The sequence below is a fragment of the Sminthopsis crassicaudata genome, chromosome 4 (assembly GCF_048593235.1).
Source record: "Sminthopsis crassicaudata isolate SCR6 chromosome 4, ASM4859323v1, whole genome shotgun sequence".
In the NCBI taxonomy this organism is placed as follows: domain Eukaryota; kingdom Metazoa; phylum Chordata; class Mammalia; order Dasyuromorphia; family Dasyuridae; genus Sminthopsis; species Sminthopsis crassicaudata.
The window spans coordinates 273,504,232-273,530,786 of record NC_133620.1 but is presented as its reverse complement, the minus strand read 5'-3'; the positions used below and the strand labels follow the sequence as shown (position 1 = coordinate 273,530,786).

General features: G+C 32.9%; 1 protein-coding gene across 6 annotated transcripts in view; it reads right to left on the bottom strand.

Annotated features, from left to right (window-relative positions):
• Positions 1-26,555, bottom strand: part of SUPT3H (SPT3 homolog, SAGA and STAGA complex component) — a 592,076-nt gene that overhangs the window by 267,856 nt on the left and 297,665 nt on the right. For all 6 annotated transcript variants that reach the window (XM_074310762.1, XM_074310761.1, XM_074310758.1 and 3 more), the window contains exon 3: positions 3,765-3,849. In XM_074310762.1, the coding sequence (XP_074166863.1) occupies positions 3,765-3,849 (85 nt within the window). The remainder of the gene's footprint in view (positions 1-3,764; positions 3,850-26,555) is intronic.

The following is a 26,555-nucleotide window of genomic DNA, read 5'->3' as shown; positions in this document are numbered from 1 at the left end:
ACCTGCTTTCTAGTGCAGAAAAATTGTAAAACTATTACCTTCTCCAATCAAATCCAATTCTAATGCTTTATAATAGCAAAGTAACAAAATTCATTTGAAAAATAAAAGATCTAGAATAAATTAGGGAAATAATGAAAAGAGGTAGAGATGATGGACATAGTCCCCAAAAAGCAGAGGTCTTGTCTAAGTAAAGAGCAAGTAACAAGTTCCAGATTCACAGCTATGTAGCTTTTAGGGTAAAAAGCAGATTGAAGATTCACTATTAACCTTTAGATTTATACATAAGCCGATAGTAGAATAAAACAGGGCAGGAGACCAAAACCAAAGGGAAGCCAGCAGTTCATTCACTGAATTTAAACAACCTTTCAAATACTTAACTGTGATTGTGTCCAGCAGTCTATAAGACACTCAACCATACACATGCGAAAACACACAAAATGAATCAGAAATTTGTAAAGTACAGCCTAGAAGAAAAGTGAACAGACCTCTTCCTGGATCATGCCAGTTTGGAAGTACCAAAAATTGAGAGGATCCCAGAATGAGCTGTGAAAAGCAGCAAAAGGACATTAAAAAATAAAAGCTCAGATCAGATATCCCCCACCACTGGAGAAGAACCAAAAACAACAAAAAGTCAACAAAAAGAAACATGAAAATAAAAAACTAAAATGTCCAGTTATGAACAAATGATTAAATTAGTTTTCTGGTGATTTTTTTTTGTTGTTGTTTGTCCTTCATTCTCAAAGAGGACCATTACATCAGGAAGGTGATGCCATTCAAGTGAATGAAAGAGAGGGAGAGCTGGGCAAAGTCAGCTGCCTCACTTTCCCCTCCAGAACCTTTGGGTCCAGTGAGATCAGATAGAGATCAGGACGACTATAGATAGGTATAGATCAGGATGACTGGAGATGGCCCTGGATGCAGTGGAAATTTTTGACCTTTTTAAGTTAAATATTCAACAGGTCTCAGTTTGACTGTGGCAAAAATTAGAAATAAAAGAGATGCTCATCTACTGGGGAAAGATGAAATAAACTGTGGTACACTTATATAATGGAATTCAGTATTAGAAATATTGTGGTACACTGATGTAATGTAATTCAATATTAGAAATAAGCATAGGATTACTATTTTATTTAATTAATGGTTGCTCTTTCTGGCAATGATTATTTGCTACTAAAACTGTTTTCATTGAACCAGGAAAATGGATTCACCTCTCTCCCCTCAAGAATAAATTTTAAAATATTCTTCTCAGGAGCTGACATGTATGTATACTCTACTGTGTGATTAAGCTGGACATGGTCAGGTAGGGATTAATACTTACTAGAAGACAGCACCAGTATGTTCAGAATGATGAATTATAAGGATAGCAATCCCTAGAAAGAAGATACAGTATTGCAAATACTAGAGCATTCTAATGGAAATGATCACAACTGCTAATAATAGTTGATAGTGTATTTTATATATATTTTGTCATTTAATAATGGATTAACCTGAATATACCACAGATTTATTCACATTTTATTATAATTTAAGACACCTATATTACACAGTGGCTCCATAGCTAATGCAAAATGATGGGTCGCACTAACCTTGAAAAGGGGGGGGGGGGAAGTAATTACAACCAGATTTCTACATCATAGAGTTAAATATTGAGATCTAAAACATTAGCTTCCCAAATATCAAGAGATTAGCAATAAAGGTAATCAAACAGGCAACTTCTTTTGGAATTTGGAAGCTTAAATCTGGACTTGATCAAGTGCTACACTTTCTTGCAAATGAACTCCTAGTAGAGAAATAACATACTTTGACTTCACATTAGGCAGGAAAAAAAAAAAAAAAAGTTAGATTCAACCATGGAACAAATGTATTATGACAAAAATGCAGTCTAACTCAGATGTGAAGAAAAAAAGGAAATAAAAGAAAACAGAAATCTAGTTCTCAGATGTAGACATTACTAGCAGATCTTATAGTGATATCATTTGAGGTGAAAGCACTATGAAGATGACATAATTCAATGCCCTTGTTTTACAGAGGAGCTAACTATTGCCCAGAAAATTTAAAAGGTTTTCTAAAGATTATAACCAGCTAGTGGTAAAGGCTGAGCTACAATCCAGGTCTTCTGCATCCTAATTCATTGCTTTTTATCTTATGCTGTTTCTAATAAATGTATTTTTAATAATTCATTTCTTTCCCAAAATTAACATAACAAAAGGTACAACCAGATGAAAATGAGAGCATATTAAATGATAAAAAATAACATTTCAACAATAAATATGAAATATTTCCTAAGTAATCACATAATGTTCAAAGGGATTTCACAGAATAAAAAAGCCTATAATTGAAGTAGTCCACTCCATATCAAAGGTCAAAAAATGTGACTTTCACTTCCCTTGAAATAAAAGAACTGGAGTAAAATCCAGAAGTTAACAAAGCAGCTTGTTTATTTATCTTCAGCTTTAGCTATTCTAAGTAAAACACCTTATTATCTATTTCATATTTTAAATAAGTAATATAAAGATGCCATGATTTAAATTAAAATTAAGTGTTAAGTTATTTAATTACCACATTTACTTGAGATAATCTAATGTAAAATTCTTATTTATAAGAGAATAAGGACAAAAAAAAAAATGGAAAGAACATTTGATTTAAATCCAAGAGGTAGCAAATGGCTGAACAAGTTGTGGTACACGAAGGTAATGAAATATTATTGTTCTTTAAAAAATGATGAATAAAGGGCAGCTAGGTGGCAAAATGGATAGAGCACCAGCCCGACAATTGCCTGAGGGAAAAAAAAAGGATGAATAAGCTGATTGTAGAAAGACCTGGAAAGATTTACAAAAACTGATGCTGAAACAAGCAGATTCAGGAATACATTGTACACAATAACGATAATTTTCAGCATTTGGTTTTTGTAACACTTTGTATTCCAAACTTTTCTCCCTCCCTTACTTCCTCTCTCCCCAAGACAACAAGCAATCTGATTAAGGTTTAAGTATGTGCAATTCTTTTAAACATATTTCCATATTTGTCATGTTGCACTAGAAAAAAATCAGATCAAAGGGAAAAAAAAAACATGAGAAAGAAAAAACAAACAAACAAACAAAACAAGCAAACTGCCACCAAAAAAAGTAAAAACACCATGCTTCAATCTACCTTCACATTAGTCTCCATAGTTCTCTCTCTGGATGCAAGTGGCACTTTCTCTCAAAGGTCTATTCATTGCTGAAAAGAGCCAAGTCCATCACAACTGACCATCTCTTGGTTCGGCTCATTAAGTCAACCTTTATTACAACGTATCTCAAGTTTAGGCCCCAGGTTGAATTTTTAGCCTAATTCTCTGCATTGACAAAAATCATTATAACTTCACTGTATCCAATCAGAAAGCCAAATTATGATATCAGCCCCTGATGTTATATTTCCCTTATAAAAGAACCTTAATCTCTCTTTAAACCTTTTTTAGGGTGCTAAATATTTTTTAGGGTTAGCCCTCCAGTTAATGGCTTAATCCCCTGATAAACTCTTTAGGAAATTTGATACTTTTTGGCTTCATTTGGTTCAGCATATTCTTCTTTCAAAACTTTCATATTAATTATATTAATTAGATGACAAAAAGTATATTTTTCCCCTTAGCACTCAGTTAAGGATAGTTATTTTTGATGAACAAAGCTAACAAAGTAAAACTAGGAAGGGAAAAAAGTATTCATATGTGGTGAGTGAAATAATATTCTAAATTGGGTCATTCCATATAGGACAATATATATTCTTACCAAATTAATCAACTGAGTATGAACAATATCTTCCACTAAGACCGCCGTTTCATGAAGTGGCCTTCTAGCATCTCCCAAAGAAAACCTAGAAATAAACAAATAAACTACTATTAATAAACACAAGGAAGTTGAAAAATAGAAAGTTTTACTTTGTTTTAGGGTGGAAAAATTGGAAACCAGTCAAATAATATTATAACACATGTAGCAATTCAACAAACATTTAGTAAATACTTGAGATGTACAAGGTATTAGATGATTTTCATTCATCCTAAACTTATTTATACATCCTAAAACAGCATATTTTTCTTCCTTAAAGATATCAACCTGCATAAGTTGAGTAGTTCCAGTTACTTATGATTTTAATATTTCTTCAGGAGAGGGAGGTAACTACATCAAATCCAACAAGCAGCCATCTCCTTAAGTGTAAGGCATTGAAGATGTAAACACAAAAAAAAAAAAAAAAGAAAAGAAAAGAAAAACAAAACAACCCAGCTCTTGCTCACATTCTTCAAGGAGACAGGGAAGAAGGCATCAAATGTAAACAGATGTGTGCATGTATGAATATATGTATATGTATATGTATATATACCCATACACACACATGAGTATAATTAGAGGGAATGATAAATAACAATTAATACTGATCATAGTAAGCAGACCAGGATGAGCCTTAAAGAAAGGCAGAATTAAAGGGTTAGGGACAATTGATTCACAAAAAAAAAAAAAAAAAAAAAAAAAAAAAAAACCCCAAATATCAGCAGCAAAATACATAAAGATCAGGCCTCAAAACTTGCTTTTGATTCATGTTGGTTAGGTGACTTTGGACAAATCACCTCACTTCTCAGTAGCCTAGATAACACCAAGGAATAAAAGTAGTATAAAATATTTGGGAATATATCTACCAAAGGAAAGTCAGGAATTATATGAGCAAAACTACAAAACACTTGCCACAAAAATAAAGTCAGATTTAAATAATTGGAAAGACATTCAGTGCTCTTGGATAGGCAGAGTGAATATAATTAAGATGACAATACTCCCTAAACTAATCTATTTATTTAGTGCTATACCAATCAGACTCCCAAGAAACTATTTTAATGAACTAGAAAAAATAACAACAGAATTCATATGGAACAGCAAAAGGTTGAGAATTTCAAGGGAAGTAATGAAAAAAAAATTAAATGAAGGTGGCCTAGCTGTACCTGATCTAGAACTATATTATAAAGCAACAGTCACCCAAACCATTTGGTATTGGCTAAGAAATAGACTAGTTGATCAGTGGAACAGGTTAGGTTCACAGGGCAAGATAGTGAATAAAAATAGCAATCTAGTGTTTGACAAACCCAAAGATCCCAATTTTTGGGATAAGAATTCATTATTTGACAAAAACTGCTGGGAAAACTGGAAATTAGTATGGCAGAAACTAGGCATGAACCCACATTTAACACCCATACTAAGATAAGATCAAAATGGGTCCATGATTTAGGCATAAAGAACGAGATCATAAATAAATTAGAAGAACAAAGGATAGTTTACCTCTCAGACTTGTGGAGGAGGAAGGAATTTGTGACCAAAGGAAAACTAGAGATTATGCCCAAAAAGTTATCAAACTGTGCATACCCTTTGATCCAGCAGTGCTACTACTGGGCTTATATCCCAAGGAAATACTAAAGAAGGGAAAGGGACCTGTATGTGCCAAAATGTTTGTGGCAGCCCTCTTTGTATGGCTAGAAACTGGAAAATGAATGGATGCCCATCAATTGGAGAATGGTTGGGTAAATTATGGTATATGAATGTTATGGAATATTATTGTTCTGTAAGAAATGACCAACAGGAGGAATACAGAGAGGCTTGGAGAGACTTACATCAACTGATGCTAAGTGAAATGAGCAGAACCAGAAGATCACTGTACACTTCAACAATGATACTATATGAAGATGTATTCTGATGGACATGGATATCTTCTACATAGAGAAGAGCTAATCCAATTCCAATTGATCAATGATGGACAGAATCAGCTATACTCAGAGAAGGAACACTGGGAAATGAGTGTAAACTGTTAGCATCTTTTGTTTTTCTTCCCAGATTATTTATACCTGCCGAATCCAATTCTTCCTTTGCAACAACAACAACAACATCAAAATTCGGTTCTGCACATATATAGTACCTAAGATATACTATAACATATTTAATATGTATGAGAATGCCTGCCATCTGGGGGGGGGGAGGGAAGGAGGGGAAAAATTCGGAAAAGAAAGGAGTACAAGGGACAATGTTGTAAAAAATTACCTATACATATGTACTGTCAAAAAATGTTATAATTATAAAATTAATAAAAAATGCTTTTAAAAAAAACAAAAAAAAAAAACATATACACATTTTAGACATTCCCAAAATTTGTTTATACAGAATAAATATAAATGCCACAATTAGACAAGTTTGAAAAATGTATTCTTCTTCTTCCATTCATTCCCAATCTTAAAAAGGAGCAGGTCCATTTCAGGGATAAAAGGCATAATAGAATTGGCATAACATATTCATGCAAAGTCTGGTCTAAAGCCTATCTATATCTAGAAAAAATAAAGTTCCTCAGCCTGCTGCTACCCTAACTTTGCAATTTTATCTCATACTATTCAATTCCATGTATTTTAAAGTTCAACCAAATGGAATTTGAACTTCCCTTCTTTCCCTACAAAAGAGGTCTTTTACTGCCTTACTTCCAAGCCTTTGTACAGACACTGGTCTCCAAGCATAGAATGTCCTTACCCTAATTCTCATATCTGCTTATTAAAATTCTACTCATCAAGGCTCAACTCAAATGCAGTCCCCTTCAAAACATTTTCTATAGTCTCCTGAATAAGTAATGCTTTTTAAAAAAATTATTAATTTTATAATTAATAATTTTTTGACAGTACATATATATGGGTAATTTCTTACAACATTATCCCTTATACTCACTTCTGTTCCGAATTTTCCCCTCCTTCCCTCTATCCCCTCCCCTAGATGACAGGCAGTCCCATACATATTAAATGTATCACAGTATATCCTAGATACAATATATGTGTGCTGAACTGAATTTCTTGTTGCACAGGAAGAATTGGATTCAGAAGGTAAAAATAACCTGGGAAGAAAGACAAAAGTGCAAATAGTTTACACTCATTTCCCAGTGTTCCTTTTCTGGATGTAGCTGATTCTGTCCATCATTGATCAACTGGAATTGGATTAGCTCTTCTCTATGTTGAAGATATCCACTTCCATCAGAATACATCCTCATACAGTATCATTGTGGAATTGTATAATGATCCCCTAGTTCTGCTCGTTTCACTCAGCATCAGTTGATGTATGTCTCTCCAAGCCTCTCTGTATTCCTCCTGTTGGTCATTTCTTCAAGAACAATAATATTCCATAACATTCATATACCATAATTTACCCAACCATTCTCCAACTGATGGACATCCATTCATCTTCCAGCTTCTAGCCACTATGAAAAGGGCTGCCACAAACATTTTGGCACATACAGGTCCCTTTCCCTTCTTTAGTATTTCCTTGGGATATAAGCCCAGGAGTAGCACTGCTGGGTCAAAGGGTATGCACATTTTGATAACTTTTTGGGCATAATTCCAGATTGCTCTCCAGAATGGTTGGATTCTTTCACAACTCCACCAACAATGCATCAGTGTCCCAGTTTTCCCACAGCCCCTCCAACATTCATCGTTATTTGTTCCTCTCATCTTAGCCAATCTGACAGGTGTGTAAGGATACCTCAGAGTTGTCTTAATTTGCATTTCTCTGATCAATAGTGATTTGGAACACTCTTTCATATGAATAGAAATAGTTTTAATTTCATCATCTGAAAATTGTTCATATCCTTTGACCTTTGGCTTGATTTCTTATCAATTAAAGTGAATTCTCTGTATATTTTGGAGATGAGGCCTTTATCAGAACTTTTAACTGTAAAAATGTTTTCCCAATTTGTTACTTCCCTTCTAATCTTCTTTATATTAGTTTTGTTTGTACAAAAGCTTTTTAATTTGATGTAATCAAAATTTTCTATTTTGTGATCAATAATGATCTCTAGTTCTCCTTTGGTCATAAATTCCTTCCTCCTCCACAAGTCTGAGAGGTAAACTATTCTATGTTCCTCTAATCTATTTATGTTCTCATTCTTTATGCCTAAATCATGGTCTTATCTTGGTATATGGTGTTAAGTGTGGATCCAGATCTAATTTCTGCCATTCTAATTTCCAGGTTTCCTAACAGTTTTTGTCAAATATGCTAGCCTAGTCCTATCACTGTCCACCAAAGGTCTTTTTCCTCGCCCCTCAGGACAGACCTTTTCTATGAAATTCCAGATTCCCTTCGGCTGATAAGTTGTTGTACTTCTAATCTTCGTGGGTTTTACCAGTCTAGCGCTATTTTTGAGGCTGAATTAAATAGTTGGTAGTGAGGGTAAGAGAGAGTTTAGAAAGTCATGTGTCTCTGCCATCTTGGCTCTGCACCCGCCCCCCGCCTCATGTAATGCTTTTTACTCCCTTTGAAGCCACACAGGAAGCTTGGTTCTGTTGCATAATTTTCATATATCATTTTGTACTGACAACTAATAGACTGTGAACTCCATGAGGGGAAGGGTCCTAACTTATAAATTTTTTGATCTCTTCTACTAGATAGTCTTGGACTACGCATCTACTTAATAAATAATTGCTAAAATTCAGCTTCAGGATAATATAAGTATATATCTGCTTATAGTTTTTAGGGATCAATTTAATGAAGAATCACTCGCACTAAAAAAAAAATTAATGAAATGTTTGGGCTAGCACTTGAACTGATCTCTAGGTATTCTATCAAGGTATTTAAAATGGGAAAGTGAGCAATGGGAAAGAATAAGCTATTATGTGACAGAAAAAATAATGAAAACTTTAGTTATAATTCAACAACACTTTTTTTCCCCTAAAAAGCTAACATAACACACACAGAGACAACAAAAGAAAGGATTTTTATTTTATTTTATTTTATTTTATTTTTGGTATAGGCTACATTCACTGTAACAGATTTTGAAATCAGTTGAATAAAAAATCTGGCATCATGTGCTAGAAATATTTTTGCTACACAGAACATATCATATACAGATGTAGCTTGCTTTATGAAGTGTTTTTCTCAAAAGCTATATGCAAATCTTTTTTTTTTTTAACAAATCAAATACTATTTGCAAAATGAAACCATAATGTTCTATTTAAATGCCACTCCAATATTTCATTGTGGTGTGAAGGTAACACTCATCTTTTGAAGGCTATGCTATAGCAGCAGAGGACAAAACATGGTAAGTAGCATCAAATCAGAAAGGCTTCATACTAATCTATTTTTTTTTTTCAAATATTGGACAAGCTAAATTTAGAGAAACACAAAACTAGAGAATGGGCAGCAGGTAATGGAATTTTGTTGGCCACAGCAATTCACAAAGATTACTCAACTAACCTATAAGAAGCTTCAATTTACTTAAGTAGATAGTACACCAAAGAAAATAAAAGATCATAAAAATGTTAAAGTTAAATCAAAGAATCTGAAAAGGATCTTAGAGATCACTGCCCTTATTCAGATAAGGAAACTAAAGATCAAAAGATGTCTTCTTCAAAATCACTTAGCAACAATGAGAGGCCAGTTGAAATTTGTGCCATAAATTTATGATGGACCCAATCAGAGTTAGGGGTGTGATTTTTTTTCCCCAAAGTCATTAGCAACACATGTATCAGAGGCAAGTGGGAGTGGTTCACAGCTGAAGCAAGGTAGGAAACAACTGGCAATATATTAAGGGGCCTAAGAACTCAACAGAAGAGGACAGGCAAGGAGTTAAGATGGGGGAAAAGTAAGTGGCTTCTTCAGGGGAGTTGGAAACTGAGGTTGATTGAGGGACCAAAGATCATACTGTAGATGAAATGTAGGGTTTGGTAAGGGAAGGCAGAAGATATGACCATTTGTGGCTAAGAGGAAGAATGGTTTGGTTGGAAAAATCAATGATGCATATAGTATACCAAAAGGATGTAATATAAAAGAATGTATAAAGGGAAGTAAGAGTAGTAAAAGCCTTTACAAACAAATTGGAGCCAAACTGTGAAGAATTTTAAAACATTTGATCTTATATTTGTTCCTAATGATTATAGAAAACTACTGGAATTAGTTTATCTGGGGAGTGACAGGATTAGACAGATATTTGATCCTGGTATTAGCAATATCTCTTAGACATAGAGAAGACTGATTAGAAATAGGGATATTATTACAAAGGTCCAGAGGAGATGTGATAAGGCAAACCTCTCTAAGTATAAAGAGAAATGAATGATATATCTGCATTATTAGTGTATAGAGAGTTGATCATGTAGTTTAAATCATAAGTCTGGACCAAAGGAAAAAAGGTCTTTTGATTCTATTCTATGATAGTAATTATCTATCAGTCTCTAAGTTTTTTAGCTACTCAGATTTGAGTCATAACCATTAGGGTAATTATTATTTTAATTGTCAGTGTTGTAGTTAATACAAAATAAAGAGAAAAGATAAATGAATAGGAAAGTAGATATACCAAAAATAAATTAATACAAAATTAGATAGGAGAGTTAATCAATTTTATTTCCTCATAGATCTACATAAGAGGCAGCATGGCATAGTAAGGAAACAGTAGGCCTGGAAGCCAAGAAATCCGGGATTCAAATCACACCTCTGATTTGTATTGTATACAAAACCTTGTGCAAATTACTGAATGCTAAGATATAAATCAAAAAAAAAAAAAATGTGCTGATAAGCATTAGTAGGAATGTCCTCATCCACCAATTCCCTGTAATGATGAACTCAAAGCTCTAGTCCCTAAATCAAGCTGTGCACATATAAGAGCATTTTCCAAGTAAATTTTCATAGTCACATAAAGAGAAAGAAGAATGGAAATATTTCCTTAAGGGGTTAGCATCATGTTGTTTTATGCTGTTTCTATTTGACATACTTAATAGAATGCACCACTGTTCTCCAATAACCTGTTTTTAAAATGGGAAGCCCTTCATTAAGAATAATGGGGAAAGGTATGACTTATTTTTAATCACAGGAATTCCAAGGGAGAGAAATAAAGGTTGATGCTTTGGTGATAATTTGTAATAGGCAGGCTCAACAACCAGTTTCATACCAGCCCCCAAGAACACAAGTCCCACAAGCAGATCCTTTCCATGGGGCATCCAGGAACCAAATAGAAAAGTAAAGACAAAGAGACATTTCTTTAGTTCCATGTGTGTGTCTTTTTGGATGCTGTAGTTGCTTCCAACATTTCAGTACTTACTGTTGGCTACAAACTCTAATGTGGTTAAATTATTCTGGATACTGTGGTTAAATAATTGGTGTGGTCTTGGTTCCTAGTTACTTTTTTTTTATTAGCTCTGGCTTTTCAGTCTTTTTCCTACCTCAGGTAATTGACATTACTTTGGAATGGACAGTATGTGACTATCACTTGGTAAAAGGCCCTGGATGACTTTTCCTTCTAAAAGAAACTTTTCTTTTTCCTCTGCCCACATATTTGACTGGATATTTATATAGTAACTATCACTATAGTTCCAAGGTATTTCTCATAATTATAATTAGAGTGAATATGAGGCTTGAGGCCTAATATGCACTCTAGTCATCCACTCTGGCACTAAACAGCACATGCAAACAAAGACATCATACTGTTTATGTCATTATGATCCAATATTTGACCAGCCCAAATTACCCACTGCAGTTAGAGGAGAAAAAAAAAAAAAAAACTGTAGAGGTTTGGTTATGTTTGGCTGCTTAGGGCAATGAAATGGTCATAAACACATGTAAATTATCACTGCTCTTGAATTAACACTACTTCCAACCACATGCAACCATAGTATTTTACCTGTCTCATGCAAAAAGGAAATACTGACTTCATTAAACGGATATGTATGACTGATAAGTTTGACAAAGAACAAGTTAAGAATGGATCACCATAGGTAACATGAGGATAGCAAATTCAAACTTGTTTGGAGTACAGAAGTGACAATTTGTCCTTGTTCACTTGTGTTTTTTAATACTTTTTCTTTTCTCTCCCTATCCTACAAAGTATCACAACAACAATTTAGTAATCATTTATTTTGTATAGAATTCTATTTTAGATATTTGGGATGGCAAAAAAAATTCAGATAAGCTAAATTATCTAATGATGAATCCTTCAGTATAGTGAATATTTTCTTTTTTTCTTTTAAAATAGTTCCTGAAAAGCAAAAAAAGATAAACTTTGTTTTGACACCTTTGAAGGATTTTCATAATACATCACTGAAGTTTAAAGAAGATATCCAGGGATAATAATAAAACTAAGGTTATGAATTTAACAATACTTTATATATTTGCCAAGTATTTTGCAGACATTTTATCATTTTATTCTCACAAGAGCACTGCTTTGCTGAAAAGAACTAATATTTTTATTCCCAATTCAAAAGAAAAAACAAACAAACAAAAAAAAAAAAAAACTAATGTTTAAATGAGACCAAGTAACTTATCTGTGATCACAATGGTCACATAGGCAATAAGTATCCAAGACAGGATTGGAAAGTATGTCTTCCCAGCTTCCTAAGGATACTTCCCACTGATTTATAAAGCAATATTCTGACTCATCCAAAGGTAATTATATAGTAAAACAACCCCCCCAAAAAAGCTCTGGATAAATAATTGACCAATCTACAACCTTAGTTTTGGCATTTCCATGTTGTTAATAAAACATGAAAACTGCCTAAGAAAAAATGGCAGAGTATTAGATGTTGTGGGGGTAGAAAAGTGAAGGCCATGCTGCAATATAGAAGAGTTTTCTTATTCCCAAACGAAAAACAGGGAAAGAAAAGTAAATGACTGAAAAAATGTGATTGCTTGCAGGTATTTAGGAAGACTAAGAAGTGGTGACCCAATCACTGAGGCCAACTGTTTGGTGCAGTAATAGCTATAGGAGAGTCAGTAAGGCTGAACATCACCAGGTGTGAATTTCAATTAGTAAGATAGGAAGTAAAAGCAGGCATTCCTTCCCTGTATAATCATCAGAATGTGTGGGGATTTTTAAGTTCGTTTGTTTGAGCTAGGATACATGGCTTGATTGCACCATGAATGACAAAATGGAAATGAAAATTTTAAATAAGATCAAAATTTGTCTACCAACAAATAAAACAATGAAAACATGTCTTTTTTTTCAGTTTTAATTAAAGAGGTAAAAATATATGAGTAGAAAAATATCCAGCTGAGCATTCCCAACATTCCCTTAACTATCTTAAAATCAGACCCCAATTTGGAATCTGGAGCAGCAGAACCAACAAAAGGTGAGAGTGAGACATTTTCCCAATCAAAGACAAATTAGGAAGTCAGAGAGATCTTTCTATGATATGGGGGTAAAGATGGACTCCAAAATCACTGGATGACACTATGCTTGTCACCAAGCAGATGTGAAAAGCAACAGCACTTTCCTGGAGCTCTCAAACAAGCCAGTAAGGAGACCTGGAAAGTAGTCAGTAGTCAGAAAGAAATCACAGAGTACTTCTGTGTTACAGGAATACAGGATATAGGACAGATGCTATCTCAGGCAACTCCATTGCTTATACCTACATTTCCAGCTCATAGTTCAATAGCTAAAAGGAGGACTATTGATCAAAATGAAGCAGGAGTCCTGATGATGAGTATCCCTTTTGATCCTAAGGATTCAGTTACTTTGAGGGACAGTATCTACTGAAATCCCAAAGGATCTGGGTTCTTCTTGGATAAGGAAGCACAGAGCAGAGACCAAAAGAATAGAAACTGTACCTTTTCCAAATTATATCATCTGGAAAGCATCACAAACTTTCAAAAGCCTAGAACGAGCTCTGAACACAGCAGTGCATAAAAAGCCTGAAGTTCGAGACAGTGTCCCCATCATCACCAAACTAGGAACAGAATCTAATTTTAACATATAGTTCAAAATGAATAAGTAAACTAGAAAAATAAGGAAACAACAAATAAAGAACCTGACCACAAAAAATTACTATGGTGACAAGGGAAGTTCAAGATAAAAACTCAGAAGACTATGAAGTCAAAAGGGTAACAAACAAAGCCACAAAAGAAAAAAGTGAATTGGACACAAGCCCAACAAGAATTCCTGGAGGAGTTTTAAAAAAGATTTTTAAAATCAAATATGAATAATAATTCTCTATTACCCTACAGGGAAATAGAAAGGGAAGGTGATAAGGGAAATGGTAGATAAAAGAAGACATTGTTCAGAATCAAAACAGACTTTAGAGGAGGGACAGGATAAAAAGAGAGAAGGATAAGAAGAGGAAACACAATGGAATGAAATATATACTTAGTAACCATAAATCTAAGTATGAATGGCATGAACTCACTCATAAAATGAAACACAGAATAAATTAGAAACCAGAATCCAACAATATGTTGTTGACAAAAAACTTGAAAAAGAAAGTTATATACACAGTTAAAATGAGGGACTAGAAAAAGAATTTATTGAATTTCACATGAAGTGGAAAAAACAAAACAAACAAACAAACAAAAAAAAAAACAGGGATAGCAATCATAGTTTTGAACAAAGCAAAAGCAAAAATAAAACTGATTAAAAAGGACAAACAGGGAAAATACATCTTGATAAAAGGAACCAGAGATAATGAAGTAATATCAATACTTAAAATATATGTGCCAAATGGTATAACATCCAAATTCATAAAGGAAAAGTTAAATGAATCACAAGAGGAAATATACAGTATAATTACCTTAGTGGGGGGACCTCAAATTTTTCCTCTCAATGAACTAGATAAATTTAACAATAAAATAAGAGGTCAAGAAGAAGAGTATCTTAGAAATGTTAGCTATAATAAACCTCAGGAGAAAACTGAATGGAAATAGAAGGAATATGCCATTTCTTCCCCCTCAGGTACACATAGCACTTTCACAAAAATTGACCAGATATTAGAGCATAAAAACCTCACAAATACAGAAAATCAGAACTATTAAATGCAACCATAATGCAATAAAAATTACATTTATTAAAAGACCACAGAAGCAAAGATTTAAAATTAATTGGAAACTAAATAATCTATTCCAAAAGGATAGGCACAGAGGCTAAAAAAACTAATCTTGAAATCTGTGGTTCAGAAAGACCAAAAAGATGCAGGTATTTAGCTGCTATGCTGAATCTGGTAAGATATAAAAATAGATATAAAATCAAAAGGAAGAACAATATATTACTTCAAAGTCCAACTCATCATTCATATGATTGCAGAGTGGGAGAAGGGAAGAGGAGGATTCTCTTTATAGGAGCCAAAGAGATGGAACATGAGAAGAAAATAAGATCAATAACTCTGCTGTCCTGAAGATGCTTTCAAGTAAGCACATGGAAGACAAACTTTACAACATGGATCTAGTCTTTTTCTCCAACTTTCCTTTCCCACACTTTATGGTATAAGCAAGCCATTTGCTAAATAATCCTAACAGATTATACTTCAGCTTTCATATATATAATGTTAAAAATGTCTCTTTTCTCTTAGAAAGTGCAAATTCTTTCCAGAAAAAAAAAATTAGCAGTCACAGATTCGTCTCTTAAGAATTATCATCAATAAAAGTATTTAACTGCTATTGCTAGTAAACTTCTAGAAGAGATAAAAGAAAATCAAGAAAAAGAATGAAGCAATGTAATTTCATCATCCTTTAGCACATACTTCAGACTGCCTAACAGGGCCTCAAAGAGCATCACTGAATTAAAATTCCCATTTCAAATTTATAACTTAATTTAAAATACCTTCTAAATAAAGTACCTGGTATTAATTAATACTTTACAAAACATATCATATTTTATGAATGGATTTCTAGGATTCAATTTGCTCCATGAAGCATAATATGGCTTCTTTTTCACATAAAGTAAGTCTACCAAATAAAATTGGAAATTTTAAAATAAGGGCAAACTATACAAAGCTGTTATAATTCCCATTAAGCAATTCGAACATTAATTTTACAAATAGTCATGCCTGTGAAAACAAAAAATGTATAATCTAATCCAGTTACACAACATAATATATTCCATTTGCTCCTTAACAAAAGGCTTCAATTAGAATCAGGAAGTATACAAGACAATTGCCTTTCTAGAAGATGCAGACTGGACAGCAATCAGTCATTTTCATTCTAAATAAAATAAGGAAAAATTTCTTTTCAGTCTCAACAATGTTTCTAAGGAACAAAGAAATTAACAAGCCCAGATGAAAAGGATTTTCAGTTTGTTCTTCAAAGAATATAATGAAAAAATGACAAGAAATGAGGAGGATGTAAGAATATAACAACATAACATAAAAATTTTAATAAGAAATATACACCATATATTTATTATACTTCCCTTGAAAGATGCTGGAGTTGTACTTTGAATTATATTTTATGAATTCTAAAATTCAGTATTTAAAAAATATCAATTTTTGTAGGTGGTTAAAGAAAATAATTTTTAAAACATATTCAATAATCCTCTAATTTACAAGGTCCTGTGCAAAGATAAGATATTGCTCCTTCCTCTAGAAACTTATCACTGATAAAAAATGCTATTTCAACAGACAAATATAGTCTTGCTCAGATAAGAATATCTTATCTGCCTAAACAAGATATAAATGTTTATAATATAAATAAGATATAAAACAAAAAAATTTCTTTTCTAAGAATGATACATATTGTTCACAAGACTGGTGAAGATAAAGTTATTTGTTGAAGATAGAGATCCAGAATGGCTAAGATCAAAATTATAACAACAGTACATTAATATATTTCTAATTTCGTACATACCCTCCAGCATACCATTTCTTATTTTTGTCAAATTTGGATATCAGGTAATAACTCAGAATTATCTTATTTTTGTTTCTGTCTTCACTAGTGATTTAGAACATTCTTTCCCTATGGCTACTGAGAGCTTGTATTTCTTCCTCTGAAATTTTTATTCATATCTTTTTATCAAGGGGGAAATGTTCTTATAAATTTAAATCCACTCCTGTTAAACCTTAGAAATGAGACCTTTATCAAAGAATCTTGATGCAAAGATTTATATCCAATTTTATGCTTCACTTCTAATTTTAGCAATACTGATTTTGTTTGTACAAAACAATTCCAATTTTATGTAGTCAAAATTGTCGATTTTAAATTCTTATGAAACTGTTATCTATTGTTTGATAATGAACATTTATTTCTCCATCTATAGATTCAATATGTGCTTTCAGTAATGGTACTGTTTTGTTTATGTTGTCACCATTAAGTCTAAATAACGTACCTATGAAGAGCTTGTCTTTATGATTAGTTTCTACCAGACTATATCCCAGTTTTCCCAACAGTTTTTTTTTTTTTTTTTTAAATTAGTGAGTTCTTGCCCAAATAGCTGGGTCTATTAGATTTATCAGTCTGGGGACACTGAGCTTTTTTGCTTCTCTATATTGTTTACCTAACCTCTCCTTTAAGTAATTTCTCTTATTTCTTACCTGATACTAAATTGTTTTTATGACTAAGGATCTAGTGTATAGTTTGAAATGTAATGCTGCTAATCTCCCTTTCTTCCATGGTTTTTTTTTCCCCCCTTAATCCCTAGATATTCTTGACCTTTTATTTCTCTGAATAAATTTTGTTATTTTTTCCTAACTCTAAAAAGTAATCCCTCAGTAATTAGATTGATATGGTACTGAACAAGCATGTTAACTTAGTATTGTCATTTTTTTTTTCTTTTATTGTCTCAGCCTACTCAAGAGCAATTACTATTTCTCTAATTATTTACATCTGTCTTTATTTAGACAGAATATTTTATAATTGTGTTTACATATTTCCTGTGTGTGTCTTAGCAAGTAGACTTGCTAAGTATTATATACTATCTACATTTATTGTATTGTATTGTAAGTGAAATTGTCCTATCTCTTTCTGGAAGTCCCACACATTCTTTTAGAATAAAATTACTTAATTTCTAACGAATTTTTTAATCTGTATTTCAAAGATCTGTAAGGTATGTTGAGGTATGATCAGTAAAGGATGCATTTAATATTTCTGCTTTTCTACATTTGCTTGTTAGTTTTATGCCGTAATATATAAGATGCCATGTGTTAGGATTCTTACAAGGTACTTATGCACTTAGTTCACACCTTTAAAGAAGTTCGTTCATTGATCCACACATTAGACTCACATTTTTAGAGAGCATATAAAAGCCCACACTCTGGGAGGAGGAGTTAAGATTTCATTCCCACTTCGACGTTCATTCTGACAAGAGCTCTCAAGAGCCAAAAAGTAATATAGGCCTCTACTAAAGACAACCAGCCCAGGAAAAGATTCAGGATTTTGAAGGACAATATAGGATCTGGAATTTAACTCCTGGCTGCATTTTGAAATTAATGAACTGAAAGGAAGGCTGCCTCCAGAAGTTCCCCAAGAAATCTACTCACAGAGAATAATTGTGATTTAGAGAAAAGAGAACATTACACCATGCATAGCTGAATATAGGTGTAATCCTTTATATTCCCATTCAATATCCTATAAAAAGATATCAATCATAACTTAATTTTCAAAAATTATATACAGGTCCTTCATTTATATTTTTACTTTTCTATTTACCTAAATATTTCCCCTCATCCCCCTGAGGCTGGGGTTAAGTGACTTGCCCAGGGTCACACAGCTAGGAAGTGTTAAGTGTCTGAGACCAGATTTGAACTCGGGTCCTCCTGAATTCAGGGCTGGTGCTCTATCCACTGCGCCACCTAGCTGCCCCTATTTATCTAAATATGAAAAGTAAATTGGGATCTTCCTCTATTAGAGTTTTATTCTCTATTTCTCTATGTCATTCATTTAAGTTTTTATTTATGATTTGAATGTTATACCACTTTATAGCATATATTTAGTTGGATATTAATTTCTTATCTATGGGACCTTTCAGCAACATGTAGTTTCCTGTTTAATTCCTTTTAATTAGGTATGTTTTTATTGTTCTTTTGTCTGAGAGTTCATAATTATTACCTCTGCCTTTTTTATTTCACCTGAAGCATAACAGAATATATTCAGATCCTTATTTTAATTGTGTGTTCCTTTATGCTTCAAATATATATATATATATACACACACCGTGTTTCCCCGATAATAAGACCTATCCCAAAAATAAGCCCTCCCCTTACTGTGTAAGATTCCTCTAAAATAAGCCTTCCCCCGAAAATAAGCCCTATTGAGATTGCTACTGTAGTGAAGGTGATCCCCTGCGCTACACGCTACATATCCAATCAGAGATGCAGCAGTGATATTGCTGGAGATGACAGATTGGGTCCACTTCTGAAGGAAATGGAGGCACAAGACATCCAGGAGGGAATTCAGGGTATGGACACTTATGACGATGTTGTTGAAGAAGATGACATGATCATTATTGAATAAAGGTACTTTTTTTTGTTCACATTTACCTGTTTATTAAAATTGCTGTTAATGTTCATTAAAATAAGCCCTCCCCTGAAAATAAGCCCTCTGGTGCTTTTCTGTCCCAAAAAATTAATAAATAAATAAGACAGTGTCTTATTATCGAGGAACATGGTATATATATTTTTGGTTATCAAAATTGTCTTGGATTTTAGTTTTTAATCATTTTGTTGTCCTCTTCTACTTCATGAGTGAGTTCATTCCATTAACATTCACAGTTACAATCACTAATTGTGTATTTTCCTCCATTCTATTCTTTTATGCCTTTATTTCTCTGTTTCCTTTTCTGCTATTTACAAGGTTTTTTTTTTTGGGGGGGGGTTGTTTTGTTTTGTTTTGGGTTTTTTTTGCTTCTTAAAAAATGCCTAGCTTAAATCTACACATCCTTTTATTCTTTCCCCTTTCCTTTAACACTTTTTTCTCTGCTCATCTATTAGATAAAATGTATCTCTGTACCCAACTGTGTGTTTGTGGCAGTGTGTGTGTGTGTGTGTGTGTGTGTGTGTGTGTGTGTGTATTCCTCCATTCTTCAACAAGTACAAAGAAGTTCAAGTTCAACTCCTCTTTCCAATTTTCTCTATCAAATAAACTTCTACTTGTGTCTCCCATATATGTGATATTGTTTTACCCATTCTTCATTTTCCTTCCCCTTCTCTTACTTCTCTCTTTCTGTTCTTCTAAGATCTACAAAACATAGCAGAATCCCATTATACTCTTTCTTTGAGCTCTGATCATAGCATTTTAAGGGAATACACACACACACACACACACACACACACACACACACACACACACACACCCATCATCTTATATAAGAATATAAGTAGTTCAGTCTATTTTTACTCTGTTATGATTGCATATATATATATATATATATATATATATATATATATATATATATATATTTCTCTTGACTCCTTTATTTTTATGTCAAACTTTCTACTCAGCTCTGGTTTTTTCATGTAGTATGATGTAAAGTTTTCTATTTTAATAAAAATATGTGTTTTTTACCATTAGGGGAAAAGAATTATTTTTTCTACCCTTTCTGTTCAGTTCTCTAATCAAAGGCACATTGGGTTCTGATGAGGTATGAAAACCAAAGCTGATGATATCTCAAGGTTGATGAGTTTCCTAGTATTGTAGTTTCCTAGGAATCTTTGTTTACATATTTCAAATAAATCTCAAGGGTGTTGGTTACATTGATAAATTCTTATGTTAACCAATTTCAATGTAAGAACTTCTAAATCAAAAAAAAATTCAAAAATATTTCTTCAAAGAAATGATAGAAACTTTTAAAAATCTAATTGTGCTTTATAATCTTGAAAATTATGCCCAGAGTAATGCCAAACATTTGGGAATGGTATTCATTCTTAAATCCAACAATGGACATCACTCAACAAGAAGTAAGCTCAAATTCACTACAAATATTAATAATAATCTGAAGGTCTGAAGAAGTTAAGAGCAATCCCTTCCTCTAATCTTTTAGGAAATAGAAGACTGAAGTTTGAACAATTCACTTTAAAATTACAACTCACTTCCCACAAGGTCTTCTAAGTTTCTATTTTACTTTTGTACATGGAACCTACAAGAGATTTTGAAATACAGAGCAAAAGATTAAAGATTATGAGTCTAGCATACTGCTCTAAGAATAAAGACATAAAGTAAGAATTTCCTTGATTCTATCATGTCCCCTCTAGAATGAAGATACAAGATTACAGAATTAAACGTATATTCTAACTCACCTTTAGTTGCCAAGACACACGGGTATGGATGAATGGCAAAATGGAATCACTAAATGCTTGCCTTGGAGATATCCCTAAGTGAATGAAATCAGATCAATCTATAATACTAATTCTTCTCTTTTATAATATTTACCCTTCCAAAACTTTGAAAGAGTATAAAGTTTTGCCTATCAAAATGCAATGTGCACAATGAGCCAATCAATAACAATAACTGACATGGTGCAAACTAAGTAATGGTTTCAAAATGAATTTGTGCTCATAATGTGCTATTCAATAGTTTTTCAAATTCACATGCTTTGATTCTACTTTACATATATAACAGCAATGATGCTGCATAAAAATACATTATGTATATGTTATAAAGATACTGCACAATAGAGAAATACTAGTTTAATCTATTATAAATACCTTATTTTTCTTAACAATCACAAACACATATTTAAAGTTAACAACCCTCACACATTTTTCCCTCAGAAAGCTGTATTTAAGAAAAATTTAGAATCTTTGGAACAAGAAAAAAAGACTTCATAAAATATTGTTGTTAGAAAACTACTGTAGTTTTGATCCATTTTCTAAGAAAACAAAAGCATGCACTTTGGAAGTGTACCACATCCACATTTTATTGATTTTGTTTGGATTACTTTACCCTAAATTCTCTCCAACAGAAATTTTCTGCATTTATATTAAATCATTATTTGGCTAATTAAAATATGAAGAATAATAAGAAGGCACTCATCTCCTTATTCTCCTATCTTCCTCCCCTTTTAAGTTAATTTTGTAAAAAGGAAAGAAAAACATTAAAATTTAGGGAAAGTGTAGGAAAAAATTTTCACATTCGAAGGAGTTTCCTTTTATCAACAAGGATACAAAGTTTAAATGTAAATCACAGGAATGCCCCCTAATTCTTGTACTAATGGATGGTATTTATGTTTTACTAAATTTTTCCACACTTTGTACCTCTGGTTTGAATTTTGTATCTCTTATATAAGAAGTAGTGGGGAAATTCAGGGGTTAAAAGTTCTTTCTTTAGTTCTGCATGAACATGTTTTGTGAACTAGGTTAAATACTTAGCCACAGCCAATTATTTTAGTTACCTCATAGTAAAAGAGGGCAGCAAAGGAGGCCTGATTAAAAAAAAAAATGGCACATAAAAATGAAAACATCAAATAAATACGACTCTATGGTCAATCTAGAGCTTTAAGATGAAAATGATAAGTACATACCAGATACACATATATTTTTACGATGTCTTACAAAAGTATATTTTCCACTGGAACCACATGGAGTGCTTCTTATAACTGTCTATGTTCTCATCCCTCTTTTATTTATTTTTTTTAAAGCAGGCTTAAAGAGATATATAACAGGATCACATCCTTATAATTTTATCCCCTATAATCCCATATTCTGCATGGTTTTAGTTAATAAAATGAGAAGTATTACAAAGAGTAAGCTACTATTATGTGCTCAGATACGTAATGGATAACCTGAAAGATATCATAGATCCTTGCCCTTTCTCAATGAGGTATAAAATTTGGTTGAAGTGGCAAGAATCATGTAAGGAAAAAAATAACAATATCTCTACTCAGTTCCTCTGGCCAACAAACATATACAAGGGTCATTGCTGTAATTTAAAAAGTAAACTAATTTACCAAAACAATATATCAAAAAAAAAATAATAAGCAACTGAGCACTATATACATGCCACTAGAAAAAGTGATTTTGTTGAATGAAACAATTGGTTTTCATTTTGTCTCTCTATCCCAACATTTTGCATTATCTTATATATAATAGGTGCTTAATGATTTTGTTTAGCAAAGAGTAAAGTGTTTGAGTTGCCCAGCACTTCAAGGCCAAATTATCCACCTGATAAAGGGCAACATATATGATACATAGCAAAGACCTGCTATATAGAGATTAATTATTATACTTCGTTTTTATATATAAAGAATAGGCATCTCAAAGTATTAAACATTCTCACATTTTTCTATTTGCAAATACTGAACAACTTTAAGAAAAATACTGTCTTTAGTTAATGAACTAGTCAAACATCAAGAGCAAGAACAAAATGATGCACGTGTTAAAAATACTTGTCATGCTGAAACCAAATCGAATGTTTCTATTCATGGTGCAGCCAATGAACAAGTCTCTTGTTCTCTTCCTTTTTCTCTTTTCAATCAGGATCCAGATGTGCTTTGGCTGAGCAAAGCAGTAACTGGCTGAAGGAAACAGAGGAACATTCTCAATGTCTCTTGTTGCCACATGTCAAATGAGAGTTTTCTGAGTGAAGCAAACTAGTAGTTAATTAGGTTGGCTCCATCATTATGCCCAGTCACAGTAAAGACTTCTGAATGTTCCATACTGGCATAACTGAATGATCTGAATAATGCCAGCTAAGACCAACTTACTCTCAAATGTATGGCATGACACCAGGAAGTTCATTTGGGTCTATGTCAATTTTTTTCTTTTTTTTTTTCCTAAAGGGGAAAAGGGGTTGAGAAGCTTTATTTCAAGGTTTAAATGGAAACATGTGAAGAATTTCTCTTGTCTCCCCCACCCATTCCTTAAAATATATGTATATATGTTTGTGTACACACACATATATCTATAACATTTATCTGTGTATGTAGATTTCATACACAGATGACTTCTATATCAAATTACTTGAATTATTTTTGTAACATATTTAATTCTGGAATATTGTCTTAGATCACAGACAAACTGAAAAGACATTATAGGTCATTCAAATAAATGCTTTTTTTTTTTTTTCAGATGAGAAAACTGAGGCCCCAAATGGTAAAATTACATGCTTAAGGTCACAAAAGTAGCAGCAGCAAAGGCAGGATTTAGATGAAGGTCTACAAATCCAGAACTCTTTCTGTATACCAAACAATTATGATCACAACAATTCCCAGGACTTTTCAGACACCCTTGAATTTCTGATATCTTATATGAGTAACTAAAAGCTAAGTCTCAAGATAGAAAACAAGCGAATGGGAAGCCAAGGAAAAATGAGAAACAGTCCTGAACAATGTAAACTTAGAGAGAACTGAGAAGATTGTAAAGGAGAAATTGAGCATGATAAAAAGGAGATTGTTACAGCCAAGTATGAATCATACTCTCCAGTAAGATAAGGCAGGTAGGTTCAGTTACTTGTGGGTTAAGGCCACCCAAAATTTGAAGAAAAAGAAATAAAAGCAAATATTAGAAAAATGGGATTTGAATGATAGCTGAGAAGCAGGATTTATACTTTCTAAATTTGTAATCAACCAGCTGGAGTAAAGAGAAGGACCTGGATGTTGGGGGGAGAAACAACTGTCCAGGGAATGGATCCTCAATTTGTGACACCTCATGATTGTTTACTGTCTATTTCCCCAGAAAGGACAATCATACCATGACTCCAATAGTGGAGCGTACCTTCACAAATAACTTCACTGGGTAGATTCAGCAGATATCTAGCCAAATATCTGGCCAAACTTTTGGGGGTCTGATGGGCCAGACCTGCTATGATTGTTTTGTTTGTTTCATCGTTGGGGACAACTCTATTTCATCTTCAATCCTGCCAAGGACTAGTCTGAAGATGCAATTTAATATTATTCTACTCTGTGAAATTATAAATGTTTTCAAAGATAAATAACTTAGAAAGGGAACTAAGTAAGATAACCAGTAACATTTAAGGCGCTCCACAATCTGATCTTGTGTGATTTTCCAGCCTTATTTCATACTATGCCCCCTTTATAAACTCTATATTGTAGCCAAATATAATTATTAGCTTTTTGCCCACTTGAGAATCCATTCTTGCCTTGTTTCAAATGTATGCCATTCTAATGATTAGAATTAACTTCCACCTTACTTTTATATCTCTGAAATTTTATCTTCAGATAAAGAAAAGGGAGAAGATAAACTGCATGGATATAGGACATAAAATAAATGCATTTTTAAAATGCTGAATCATATTTTTATAAATAAGCAAACCATAAATTTAAAAGATTCTTTATATTCTTCTAAGACATAGGTTCAGACTGTCTTTGGCTAATGTGACTCCTCCTGATTTCCAATGACTGATATTACTTTTATTATTATTAGAGGTATGAAATGTTAATAATGATATAGAAATCAGCCTCCCTCCCATGAGGTGAATAAATTATTACTGGTGCTGCAGCTGGAGCCACAACCATACTATCTAGGGTCATCACTCTCATTTTCAGACCTGAGCTATTTCTTAGAGTCAACACTATCTTTCTGGTGGCACAGGAAAACAATTAGTGACAAGTGCAGACAAAGGAAAATAGCAAAATGAAGATTATCCATTTTGGACAGAGGCAGGCTCCATATTAGGATAATTGCATTGCTCCCTGACAAGCATCAGGAACAAGTATTGAGAGTCAGGAATTCTGGAAGATAAAGCAACTAAGGATAGCCCAATTAAACCAGCTTATCCAAGAAAGTAAAACTCATACCTGGAAAAATCTAATATTATCCAAACTCAATGTTATAGTTGTTACAAATAATGTAATCACTATTTTCTCTATTGTAACCAATATTTGTATGATGTTTATATTTGGAATTAAAAAGAAAAAGATTATGAATTTGTGCTATGCCTTGTACTGATATAAAGCTTTCTCAGATATGCAGAGCTGAACTCTTTCCAACAATTTATCACTTGCTGCTGTCCCAAACTGTGCACTTTTATAGAAAAAGAAATCCCAGCCCTTTAGGAACTTGCAATCTAGCTAAAAAAACCTAAACATTATATATGTGTGTGTGTGTGTGTGTGTGTGTGTATGTGTGTGTGTGTGTGTGTGTGTGAATTACAAAGTTGGAAGGGACCTTAAAGACCATATGATTTAACTCATCTACAACATTCTTGAAAAGTAGTCATGCAACTTTGGCATGGAAATCCTTTGAAACATGACATCCCACTCTGATTATTAATTGGTTTTTTTTTTTCATTTAATCAAGTCTTTTCTAAATTTGCCTCTGTGGTTTCCATCTTTGCTCTTAGTTCTGACTCCTAGAGTCAAAAAGAAAAAATAACACCTCTTCCAGGTGATTTTAACTTTGAGCAGTCAACAAATATTTAGACTCTGCCAGGAATTTAGACCTTGTGGTTACAAAAACAAAAATGAATGTGGCCTGCCCTCAAGGAGCTTATACTTCTTGAAGAAAGTTATCATATCCTCCCTTCTCTTCTTCAAGCTAAAATTTTTTAGTTAATTTATTCCACTTATCACTATATAAATTCATTTTGAGTCCCTTTATAATATTGGGGGCTCTCTTCCAGAAGCCCTCCAGCAGTCAATGTACTTTATCTATAAAAATTCACTTTTTTTTTGGGGGGGGGAGGTATATTTTATATCCAAAGGCAAGTTAGGGATTAAATAAAGGACAAGTGGGAAACAGTATTTCAAGAATTATTGAATTATTGCCTCATGGGATAATCAGTTAAGAACCCAGTTAACTAGATGAAGCTTCTCTAGAGAAAGAAAAAAAAAATCAAATTACCAATGAAGATCATTTATAGCATAATAATCATTTCAAATTAATAACGAGATATGTACAGGATAAACTGAAGATAATCAACAAAGAGGAGGCACTAAGG